Here is a 13,521-nt window from a genome sequence, read left to right as displayed (position 1 = left end):
AAAATAGTTGTCTCTTTGTCATTTTAGGAGTTCAAGGTATAATTAATTATTTTTTTTCATTTTACCCTTAGTAGAATTTTGTTATTAATGAGAGATAACACATAAATAGAGTAAACATTTAATGGAGAGAAATTATAACTTAGAAAATAAGGGTAAAATTAGTTAAATACCCCTCATAATTAATATTTCTTAAGAGGCGTGTAACACAAACAAACAAAAAACCACATATAATTTGTATTTCACCGTTCCTTAGTGGTCGTTTGGTGCATGACCAAAAACAAACAAAAAACCACATATAATTTGAGACAGAGGGAATACTAGGTTCTAAAATTTGTATTTCATCGTTCCCTTAATCCTATCTATTCGCTTGCTTTTCTTCAGAGTAGCGCGAATAATGTGTTATTCATATTTTTGTTTAATTAAAAAAACCTCTCATTGCATATTTGATAGATAAAATAGTAAAAAAAGAAAAAGGTGCTAGTAGGTTGGCGCAACCCATATCCATATTTAATGTATAGAAAATTAAGTAAACTCTAATTTTAATAATCAGAGATTTAAGCAAACATGATCACAGGAGAAAATATACATCACTTTTTATGGAAAGTCATAGCTTAAAAAGTTTGAATATTTCATTTGTGTTTATTTAATTAAAGAAAATTAAGTAAACTCCAACTTTAATAACAAGAATAAGCAGACATGAGAAAATATACATCTCTTTTTATTGAAAGTCATAGCTTAAAAAGTTTTGTGTACTACTTTATGATTATGCGGGTGTATTAACATTCAATTGACTTACACTTGGTGAACCCTCTTTAATTGGTAGTTTAAGACAAACCAAACTATTTTACAGGTCAACCCTCTTTAATTGGTGGTTTAGAGACAAACCAAACTAGTATTTTACTGGTCAATCCATCTTTTAATATGCACAGAAATATGAAAAGCCAAATGCAAACATATGGAAGAGAATGATAAAACAGACTGAACAAATAAAAAGGCTAATGTAAGTCTTTTCTCTGCAAATGTTATTTTTCCCCCTTTTTATACATAACATTTATCCTCGCTTCCCGCGGTTAGACACATTTTTTGTAATTTTTCTTGATAAAAATGTAATTGACATTTTAAAAAATAGACATACAACAAAAGGCATACATAGAATATTAAAAGACCAAGTCAAATATAAATCATCGACTGCTTTTTTCATTTGTGTTTTTAATTCATCAAAATGCTTTTTTCATTTGTGTTTTTAATTCTTCAAAATGTTTTTTGCATTTGTGTTTTTAAATCATCCAATGAAAGTAAATTATAAGTTATCTTACATTGATAATCTATGTACGAAACGTCAAATGAAGGAAAAGTTTGAAAATTCAACCACTATTTTTGTGTATTTATTTTACAACCCATATCAAATACCATACATCACAGTAATAAAATTTTCACTAAACAACAAACAAAAACCTACATCATAGTTGACAGAATTAACCAGCAATTAATATTTGAATAATTTTCTAATGTCTATAAAACCTAAATTCCGTAATGAAGTTTGTTATTAAAACAAAAATATTTTTATACATAGACTGAGAAAATTAAAATGATGGGAGAGTTTAAGCTTGTTAAAATAGTTTGAACTGTTAACCTTTACTGGAAAAATATAGGTATATTAACTAAAAATTACCAACAATCGCTTCTGTCACAATATTGATCTGTGCACGAAAAATCAACCTAGAGAAAAATTATTATTTAATAGAGAAGCAAGATTTATTATTATTCAATGATGCATTCAAAAGCAAGGCATCTAAGGTAAATTTGCATTCAAACTCTATTAGAGAGATCAAAAAAATAATTACAGATATTCAAGAAGAGAATGATATAGAAATTATTAATAACCTTGATAAATTTTACATTCAAATAAAGAAAAAACAAACGACGTCTCAATAGAGATCAAAAGGAAAGAATAACATATTTTTGCACAAGGGGGCAGATCGACAAATCAGATGAAACAGCGTTCAAAGAGAAAAAGAGATATGCCTTCAAATTAGGATTAATTGGTAAAATCTTTGGATTAGCAGCCAAAAATAACTTCTCTCAACAAGTCACCAAAAATCAAAATCATGGGCAAAAAAATTATTAATTAACCAAATCAAGGTTAATCAATAGAAGAAAACATATACGCTTCAACTTTTCTCAATACAATTATTATCAGGAAATATATATTAAATATTTTCTCTCTTTCCAGCTTTGGCAGATTTTTTGTTTTGTTTTTGTTTTTGGAATAGTTCAGTTTGTCTTTCTTAGAGAAAAATGGGATGGTTCTTTTGTTAAGATGCCAATTAATCAAATTATATGAGAGATAAAGAATAATATTTGTATAATAAAAGTAATTTGTTTTAAAATTTGGAGTGATTAAATAAAATATGTATAATAATTGATAAAAACAAAAAGGAAAAGAAATCCAAACAAATTAGTGACAAATACAAAATATGAGTTGAAGTTGTATTGTTAAAAGGAATTGTGCAAAAGATCGGAAATATATTATTAAACAATGATTAGGACATATTTTAACATAATAAAGAGAGTTTAATGAGTGATTTTCAAGTTTTTTTTTATATAGCACATAAATGGAAAAATATAGAATAAAGGCAAAAAAATGAGAAAAAAGATAAATAGGAATGATGATCATAGAGAGGTGTCACATCACCTTGTCTATGACTAACTTTATATTATATATAGATTGGAGAAAAAATATGAATCGGGATAGATATGAATTCAAAATTTAGAGTTTGAGTTCAGAATATATGCTCTTATTTATACATTTTTTAATTTTTGATAGGCACCTATACAATTCGAGGTGATAACCATAGGTAGTCAAACCCACAGTACACTAAATGCACCTCTGATTGAAGAGAAGAGGACAAACAAAGTCAATGCAATAAAGCCATAGTATTTTTTTAGAAAATCAGTTACACTTTATGCTAATTAAATTGAGATGTTAAGCAGGAAGATGTTATGTCCTTCTCTTGGAACCAGATTTTCTAAAACTGAGCCTACATTATCACGGGTGACCATAATATTATATTCATTTACCATGATTTTATTCATTTTCTCACCCATTATTACAAAATGTGTGTGATCGGCAGCATATCTTTTCTAGTCAAATTATACAACGGCCTTACTAAACTTTTCAAACCATGCCCTTGGCCTTGGGAATAAGTTTGGTAATCATTTGGCGTCTTGATCTTCTTACCTTGTTGTAGTTCACCTCAATATGAAACTTTGCACGCAACATGTTTTTAAAAGCTAAACAGTATGGGTGCTTATCGGTCGGTTCGGTTCGATTTTGTGAATTATTGGTTCGGTTTATCGGTTTTCAGTTTGTTAATATGTTAAACCAAAACCAAACCGTTAAGATATTCGTTATCGGTTTTCGATTTATCGATTTTTGGTCCTTTACGGTTCGGTTTAACTAATAAGAAAATGCTCCGCTATTTTTTTTGCTTTATCTTGTTTTCATTTGTTCATATATATATATATATATACACACATTGCTTTCATCCATTAAGTCTACACAAATTACAAGACAAAAAATATGAAATGCATGTAGCAATCTTTAAAGAAAAAAAAAAAAAACAAGGCTAGTTCACAATTTATTTGTTCATAAACAAGGCCAACTTCTTCATAAAGAAAACACCAACTAGCAATGCAAAAACTATAAAATGCAAAACAAAGCAGTAAGTAGCAGACCAATAGGCATCGCAAGGCGCAAACCCTAGTTTCGTATGAGAATTGAGAGAATAAGTGTGGTTGCGGTAATTAATTTAGAAATAGGTTTGTATATAAGAATTAAAATTTAATGCCATTAATATATAACTAGGGATAAAAAGGTAATTTTAATATAAGCCTATTGGGTTATCGGTTTAACCATTAACTAAATCCCCAAAACCGGAAACCGAACCGATAACCCAATAAAAAAAATTTACAATACCGTTTACGAACTGTTAACCCAATAATCCGATATCGATAAACCAATAGCGTTTTTATTAATTCGATTTATCGGTTAAACCGATTTTTGCAGAGCGTTACTAGACAGCAGTACAACTATGGAGTTGCTTTGGGAATTCAACTACTCATCACTGATATGATATACGAAGAACAAGACCGCCAAAACTAAAAAAAATTGAGGAAGGAGATTGAAGATATTGTTAAGAGCCTGAATTATGCTAATGCTTCGATCGGCTGTACATTGCTTTAGAGAAGAAAATCAAGTCGCGAGGCGAAACTGACAAGAAATCTGAATGAAGACAAAATATATCTATCCTTTCAACAACATCAAAGACATGCGAAGGGTCATTAGAATTAAATAAGATTAAACTAACTTTTTTTGTAAATTAAATTTATAGCATAATGGTATCGGTATAAAGTAAATTTTTGAATAGCAATTGTCTTTCATATTTGTCATGTGTTATACATTTGAGGCAAGGCCAAGCCCTCCTCTTTGTTTTCGAACCCCAATAGCAAGCGAAGGGGTGAAATGAAAATTGTTGTTTACCTCTTATTTTGGAGAGGCCAACACTAAAGAGTTGGAATATGTAGTAATTATTTTAGGAAATTCTAGATCTTAGAAATAATCGATGACAAAACACCAACAAGAAAACCTTACGGTACATGTACATCACAACATTAATCCTACACATTGTGCATGCCATTCCTTGAATATTCTTAGTATAACACAAAGAATATAAATGCAGAAAATCTAAAATATACGTGATATATAAGGTCAAAATTTTGCATGTTTTTATCAATTATTCAAAGAGAGAGAGAGAGAGCGGGAGGAGAAGCAAATTGAAATACTCATGTAGTTGTAATTTTAAACTTAATGGCATTAATTAACAGAATTAGCATAGAGCCTAATTTTACCAACATTTCAACTTGTTACTTTGATCAGATGAGTAGATTGCTGCTCCAATGAGTTATTGAACACATAATTACCCAATTAAAGAAAGAGTTTGGTAATGCCAATTCATTGCGGCTCAGCTCCTTTAATTTATATACTTTTTAAGTAAATTCCAAAACCCTTTTTTATGAAAAATATATATTACCAGTTGCAAAAGACATCAAACACCGGTAGTATAAGCATCTCATGCATATACTTCTGCGCAAATATGATTTTGGCAAACAAAGTTTTCCTTATTTAAAAATAGCCACCATGTTTTCTTTTTGAAAGGATACTGTAGTTGTTAAACCTAAACTTAATTAGAGAAAACTGCTTGTTCATGGGTCAGACTGCCAAAACTAACATGCGTATAGTATTTGGCTCATAATCATAATGAAGAAATAAGAGAACAAATCACGTTAGATATATAATGATGCCACTGAATGGAAATTATGAAAGAAGAATTAATCTAAATAGCCGTTTCACCCAACCACTTAAACGAAAAGTGCCGGTGGATGTATAATCCATGTATAATATATGTATAATCATGTAAAATCAGTATATAATATATGTATACCGGTGACGAAAAGTAAACTGTGAATTCAGCTGGATATTTGTTTAAAGATCTCCTCCATTTGTCGATTTGGCTCGTTGCTGGAAGAATTATTGCATTTACAAAAAAATGAAAAAATATTAGCAGAAGAATAGGAAATAAAAGTACCTCTTGGTTATGGATTCTGAGTAGATTATTAGTATATTTTGATCAAGATATTAAAACCAACTAGTATGGTTTTATTGAGGATTTGAAGGTTCCGGCCCTAACCGAAGCTCAAGATCCAATTCTGAATCAACACTCAATTGCATGCCCTCATTTCCTTCTTGTTTTTCCTCACAATTGATTACTTCTTTTGATGGAATGTCCACAAACAAGGGTAATTGTAAAATATCACCCCCAATGATCACTTCATGATTATCATCTTTTGCTTTGGAAATAGGATGCTGATCATGATTTTCAATTTCTTTTGCTTTCGAACTAGGAGGAGGATGATGATGATGATCACGTTCTTCTTCAGGTGTGACACGTGGCCTTTTTGAGGGGCTACTCGTGTCATCGCTAGATACTTCGTGTTGCAATAAGTCATCACTTGAAGGTGCCGGAATATCAGGAGAAGTACTGATAGGCTTCTTGATATCTGAACTTTCGATCGATATTTCTCTAAGCTTGGCTCTATCTTTTCTATGGATATTCATGTGTCCACCCAGAGCTTGTGCATTGGAGAACCCTCTTTTACAAAAACTACACCTATAAAACTTAACCTGGCTTAGGCCTAATAATTCATCAGAGCTCCATGTTATTTGGTATTTTTGGGAGTTGGAAGAATTATTAGGATCATTCTCCATAGCATCGAATAGCCAGAGTTTAAGGAGAAAGAAGGGGAAAAGAGGGATATTGGAGAAATAGATAGAGAAAGAGAAGTCAATTGGTCGGGGTATATGTGATGTTGGTGTTTTAATTGACAAGAACTAAAGCTAGCAAGCATGCTTGATTTCGTATTTAACATGATAAAATATTGTGACCATACTTCCATATTGTAATACGCAATCAAGATGACTATATTGTCCTTTCTCAACACTTTAGTATCCTTATCTTTGAAAGGTTGGACGTCAAATTTGTTATTATTATACATTGGGATTAGGGAGCAGGGGTGGGAAAATGGGGAAGAAAATTACGAGATAGGAACCGAATTTTCACCAACAAAATGAAAAGGAAAGAGAAAAAATCAACTAGCTTGGCTAACTACCACAATTTCGTCATTTGATTTTAATTAGATGAAAAAACAGTCTCAGTTTATCTGGATATATAAGACATAACATCCTCCTCTTATAGACAACAACAACAACAACAACAACATACCCAGTTTAATCCCACAAGTGGTGTCTGGGGAGGGTAGGATGTACTCACACCTTATCCCTACCTTTGCGGGGTAGAGAAGTTGTTTTCGATAGACCCTCGATTCAAAAGAAACGTCCTCCTCTTAGATGTCCTCATATTATCATTGGTAAAAATGAGTTTAACCTTCATACGCTATAGATTACTAGTTAAATAGCTAAAAGGAGAAAATTGTGCTACTCTTCAAACTCTATATAGGATGTTACTTTCGTGTTAACTTTTTTGCTCGGGACTACTCTTTATAATTTTTTAGGAAGCTACCGTCTTCACTTGTCATATCAACAACTGACTTTATTCTTAACATGAAAATTAGGCATAGTATTTACCAAAATAAAATAAAATGAAAAGCGTGTTATATCTATGTGTTGAAGACAGTATTTTAACAAAACCAGTTTCTGTTATAAGAATGTAAAAACAGAAAAAAATGTTAAGGGCAGAAAATAGAAGAAGTAGAAATTTCCGAGCCCACAATTTTTTGGTGTGTCCTTAAGAAATCTAATCCCCTCACAGTTGCCAAGGTTACTGGATTAATTCCTCGAGATAGAACGGAAAACGTAATGATGGCAATGCAAATTACGAACTCAAAGATCGGCAGCAAATCACACTGGACACTTACTGTTTTGTTTGAAAATTATGCAGAATGCAGAAGAGAGAGGGGAGTAAAAACGTTTTCAGTATTTCAGTTTCTGAAATGAGGCGAAGCCTTTGAAAATTTATAGCCATTGAACGCACTTGTTAGGAAAGAAGATGACCGTTTGGTCAGTTAATTTCCATTGGGAACTTATTATTAATTTATTTCGCGTATTAATTAAATAATACACAAATTAATATTAAGAAAAGGAAACTTAAGTGATGAAAATGGAAAACAAATTTGGTCCAAAAAGATTATCAACCAATCAGATCATTTGACCAAATCCAAATTCAAATCCAAATGCAAATCTGAAGCCGAGCGATGACAGCGGCGCGAGGGGAGTCCTTCTTCTCAACTCTTTAAGAGCTAGAAGAAGTTTTTCTCTATATAAGCACATACATATCACTTTCCACCACCAATGTGGGAGAATGGTGTCACACCCTAACCTTATTAGGGTGTGTCTACTCTCATTATGCACACAATTTTTTTTCCTAATAAAGACAAGTACAAAATACAACTACAGAAACAATTACTGTTACGTATCGATTGAGGCCCGACAACCAATCCCCACGACGGCACATGCAAAGTCTCTAAACGAATCAAACATCACAAATGTACTAGGTACTCCGGAGCAATTAGTATTTATAATGACCAAAATAAAATAAACGTAAGGCATGCAATGCGGAGAAACAAAAATAAGCGAAAAGACGGAACTATGTACATATCAACAAACCTCCCGACAATTCATATTTTAACATATGCTAAAAAGTGTACGGAAAATAAATGGATCAACCGAGTATACCAAATGCTTATTTTGCAATCACCGATAGTCCGAAGAGGTGCGAAAAAACGCACGGGTGATGTCACACGTCGGACGGAGTACGTAATGTACGGAATATTCGGATAAAATCATATATCGGACGGAATACCGAACATACGGAATATTCAGATTGTATCATATAACGGACAAACTACAGAACATACAGAATGTTCAAATACTGACGTATATCGGACAGAATACAGAACGCACGGAATGCTCGGATGATATTATATACCGCATATGCATAAAACGTGTCCCGGCCCTCTGATAAGGGACTCGGTGAATAGGATCATATATAAGCGGACTCATATGTCATATATGCAAATAACGTGTCCCGGCCCTTTGTTAAGGGACTCGGTAATGTAGGATCATTTCGGAATCTTGTACCAAATATACATAACGTGTCCCGCCCCTCTTTTACCGCGGGTCTCGGTGGATAATATCAAATGCCATCACGCCGCCATCCCCGTATCATCATAAACATACACGGATAACGTGTCCCGGCCCGCACGAGGGACTTGGTGAACAATGCGGTGAAATGCGCACGAGAACATGTTGCCCGGACTCGGTGAATCGAATCATCGTAAGTACGCACGAGAACATAACATGCCCTGGCCGGGACTCGATGAAAGATACATTAAAGCCATGCACGAGCGAGTCGTGAGAAACCATATGCATATAAATCCGGACTCGATGGATACGTACACTTACCGTCATATGAAGATCCGAAGCAAGTTTCGGGTCCTTCCGAATTAGTATCGAACGTTACGGACATTTGGAGCGCAAAACCTCTTCGGACTTTTCAAGCGAGAGGATCGTGTATGAAGAACATTAAAGCTTACGGAGGATGTTCATATCAAAATACTTATCAAATACTTATGTCACAACACTTATATCCGAATACTTACATGAATTTCTATTTGAATACTTACGCGAGTGCTTATATCAAAATATTCATATCGGATCATTTTGTGTCGGAGTGTTTATATCCGGATAGTCAAACCAAAAAGAGAGTTACCAAATACTTATATTAAATTCGGAACGAAAGTCAAAGGTTTCCTTAGTTATCTTACGGACATAAGGCAAATAGAACAGTATACATAGGTCTCGGGGATTGTGGGCCCACCTCGGGTCAAATGAGGTGGCGTACCCAATTTACGTATTTTACACTTCATAATATTATTCGTGATAGTCGGGTCCCATTTGTTCAAGTTCTAGGTGTTTAGACAACTTTTCCAACCATTAGCAACATAATTGATTCAATTCTACTAAAAGAAAAAGGGGCAATTTCGGACGTGGATTCCGAAGAGTAGAGTTGTCCCCAAGGTCCAAATTCAAGCCTAGTATATCTAGGACATGCCAAGAGAAAGGAAGGGTAAGCCTTACATACCTTTTCCGCTCCTTAAGCTTCTCCAAATCCCCTCAAGTTTTATTTGGTCACATTTACCAAATATCAACCATAAAGCTTTAAGAATTCACTCTTAACCAACACTTGTCTTAATCTTCCAAATAAGTTCACTTATTTTCTGCCAAAATTTCGGCAGCACCTCCCCTGTAAATACACCGTCCCGAGAATATGGCTCGGCCCAAATAGCAACAACCAAACCAATCAACAATGCCAACAATTGGCTAGAATCACATACTAACATGAATAGTCATCTTTATGCATAAGCGACGACTTGCAACAAATTTCACATTTTCAATCCAACATGGATGTTTTCATACTTATTTACTCATCAAGATCACCCCCAACATCATTCGGAAGGCATTACATATGGTTTTCCATCTTATTCGCACAATATACAAATTTTCCATCGAAACCATAATTCACCCAACACTTCTAATTTTTGGCATACTTTTTCATAACACATTTCCATCTTCCAAATTCACCAACCATAATCCTAATTTGCACCTTAACATCTTCGTTATCACAATAACATAAAATCATTTCAAAATGACATAACCTTCTACATTTCATTTCAACACCAACCTAAACCATTTTGCCTTCATTAACATTATAAGGATCACAATAACACAACTAACTTATTAAACAAAACAACTCTATCACCATTTCCCTTACACATATAGGCCACGGCCAACATGCAATTCTTCAACTTCCTTCAATTCTCATTCGACTTCCATTTCCAATACGAATTCCACATTAACCACAACTATAATACAACTTAAAATTCAACATACCTACACTACATATAATCGGCCACTTCACACACTTGCACTTTACGCAAACTTCCATTTTTCTATACATTCTATTCATTTACATATACTACAACACAAACAAACCTTCATAACATAAATAGAATGAATGAATTCTTACCTTTTCCTTCCAACTCCTTCACTTAACCAAGTTGTCCAAACGACGAAACCAAGGCTCAATCTTCCAAACCAACTACGTCAAGTTGTAAAGGACCTTGAATTAGTAGGGAAACCATAAGAGAATAATTTTTGGATCAATGTTTCCCATGGCCAAATTTCCATGGGGTTGGCCGAACCCCATGCTTCTTGCTCTCTTTTTTTTTTTTTTTTTGTTCATCCTTTGTCTTAAATTAGAAGACCACTCATATATATATATATATATGTCTCCAATCATGTGAGGGGCACATTCCCCTCTCTAGAGAATTCTCTCATTTTCTTGATTCTTTTTTTTTCTCAAGTTGTATTAAAAGAAGACTAATGTCTTCTTCAACAAGCTTTGGTCCATAACTTGTAGAATTTACAATTGGCCCCCATTAATAATAAAAATAAGGGCACATAGTGCACGGCCAATATGGCCTCTTCATGAATTTTTCTTGGACTTTGTAAAATTACCATCTTGCCCCTAAGCTTCCATATTATTTCCATTGACCACTTTGCGAATTCCCCTTTTTACTCTTAACCTTTCTCAATATTTCCCATGCAATAATAGTCATAAATTATATTTATAACAACTCGTACATCAAAATGATTTTTGAAAATGATCTCGTCCTTAACTTCCCACGACGACTTGAATATCCAAACGTACAAAGTACGGGCTATAACAAATGGTCACTTGGAAAAGTTACATTTCCAAAATTGCACTTCCCTCCAATTTTGTTTCCCTCCAAAATTGCATTTCTCAATTCACACTTCACCTTTAAAGCTCACTACTTAGTGACTTTAAATCCCAACAATCCCCCACATGAATGGGAAATGACTATATCATGAAAACATGCATGAAAAAACTTGTGTGATTTGCAAGCTAGGATTAATCGCATCTGGATAAGTAGGTTTCCCTTTGAACTTTCCATAGTGAACACATGTCGGATACACTCGATCAATCGGTAGATTTGATATCTTTGAACCGTCGAACTTTGGTGTATACCTAGACAACCACATGTCACACAATTAACCCTTTAACTGTCTTTGGTTCTCATTGTTTGGTTCGTTTCAGCCATGAACCGCGCCTGGTCTCGTAAGTGCATAGAGAATTGGCCTTACAAAATTCTCCTTGAAGCGGCTTACATTTCACACTTACATAGGTGATTCCTAAACATGTAATCCTTTAGAAACACAATTTGATATACCCTGTATCAAACTTAGAAATCATTAAAAAGCCTTAATGCTTTATCCTTGGTACTGAACATTGTCTTCATCATGAGAATGGACCAAAATTTTATTTGACAATGTTGAACCGTCAATCATAACTTTGTTTGATCTCCTTGAACCTAGATCTTGGGATCTCCAGTCTTCTAGGTAGAGTTACCGCCATGTTGACTTGTCCTCGGCCGCAGTCCCATTCCCTTTGATGATGTCTCAACTGCTTCTCTAGCTAGGCCTTTTGTTAGTGGATCCGACGCATTATCCTTTGACCTTACATAGTCAATTGTGATAATTCCACTAGAGAGTAGTTGTCTAACGGTATTATGTCTTCGTCGTATGTGACGAGATATGCCGTTATACATAACGCTCTTAGCCCTTCCTATTTCCGTTTGACTGTCGCAATGTATGCATATAGGTGCCAAAGGTTTGGGCTAAAATGAAATATCTTCTAAGAAATTCCGGAGCCATTCAGCTTCTTCACCGGCTTTGTCTAAAGCTATGAACTCAGACTCCATTGTAGAACGGGCAATACTAGTTTGTTTGGATGACTTCCAAGACACTGCTCCTCCACTAATGGTAAAAACGTATCCACTCGTGGACTTAGTTTCAACTGAACGGCTGATCCAGTTTGCATCACAATATCCCTCTATTCTTTGCGGGATACAAATTGTAGTGTAAATCGACGTCTTGTGTGTATTGCAAATACCCCAAAACTCGTTTCATTGCCATCCAATGAGTTTGGTCGGGATTACTTGTGTATCGGCTTAATTTACTTATCGCGCAAGCTATATCTGGCCGTATACAATTCATGATGTACATTAAACTTCCCAACACTCGAGCATACTCCACTTGAGACTTACTTTGACCTTTATTTCTCACAAAATTATGATTTAAGTCAATTGGAGTTCTTCTTTGCCTTGAAGTACAAATGTTTGAACTTTTCAAGTACCATTTTGATATAATGAGATTGAGACAATGCTAAGCCTTGAGGAGTCCTGTGGATTTCAATTCCTAGAATTAAATCGGCAACTCCTAAGTCTTTCATATATCAAACTTGCTAGCAAGCATACACTTAGTAGCATTTATGTTGGCAATGTCTTTACTCATTATTAGCATGTCATCAACATACAAGCAAACAATGACCACATGATTTGGAGTGCTCTTGATGTAGACACATTTATCACACTCATTAATCTTAAATCCATTTGACAACATTGTTTGATCAAATTTCGCATGCCATTGTTTCGGTGCTTGTTTAAGTCCATAAAGGGACTTAACAAGTCTGCACACATTATTTTATTGCACACTTTATTTTCTTTTCCAGGAACCACAAACCCTTCAGGTTGTTCCATGTATATTTCTTCCTCGAAATCGTCATTTAAGAAGGCTGTTTTAACATCCATTTGATGAACTTGAAGGCCATACATGGCGGCCAACACTATTAACACCCAAATAGATGTAATTCTTGTTACCAGCGAGTATGTGTCAAAATAATCAAGGCCTTCTCGTTGTCTAAAACCTTTGACAACAAGTCTTGCCTTATATTTGTCAATAGTGCCATCATCTTTTCTTTTGAAAATCCATTTGGAACCTAAAAGTTTGTTCCCTGGAGGAAG

At 34.1% G+C, this 13,521-nt stretch overlaps 1 protein-coding gene across 1 annotated transcript; it reads right to left on the bottom strand.

Annotated features, from left to right (window-relative positions):
- Nucleotides 1-5,466: 5,466 nt before the first annotated feature.
- LOC132058484 (transcriptional regulator SUPERMAN-like) lies at nt 5,467-6,436 on the bottom strand. The gene has a single exon (XM_059450970.1). It carries the CDS (start codon nt 6,326-6,328, stop codon nt 5,720-5,722), a length of 609 nt encoding a protein of 202 aa, XP_059306953.1. The 5' UTR covers nt 6,329-6,436; the 3' UTR covers nt 5,467-5,719.
- Nucleotides 6,437-13,521: the final 7,085 nt, after the last annotated feature.

Source organism: Lycium ferocissimum, chromosome 5 (genome assembly GCF_029784015.1).
Source record: "Lycium ferocissimum isolate CSIRO_LF1 chromosome 5, AGI_CSIRO_Lferr_CH_V1, whole genome shotgun sequence".
Lineage (NCBI taxonomy): Eukaryota > Viridiplantae > Streptophyta > Magnoliopsida > Solanales > Solanaceae > Lycium > Lycium ferocissimum.
This window is presented reverse-complemented; position numbering and strand designations above follow the sequence as displayed.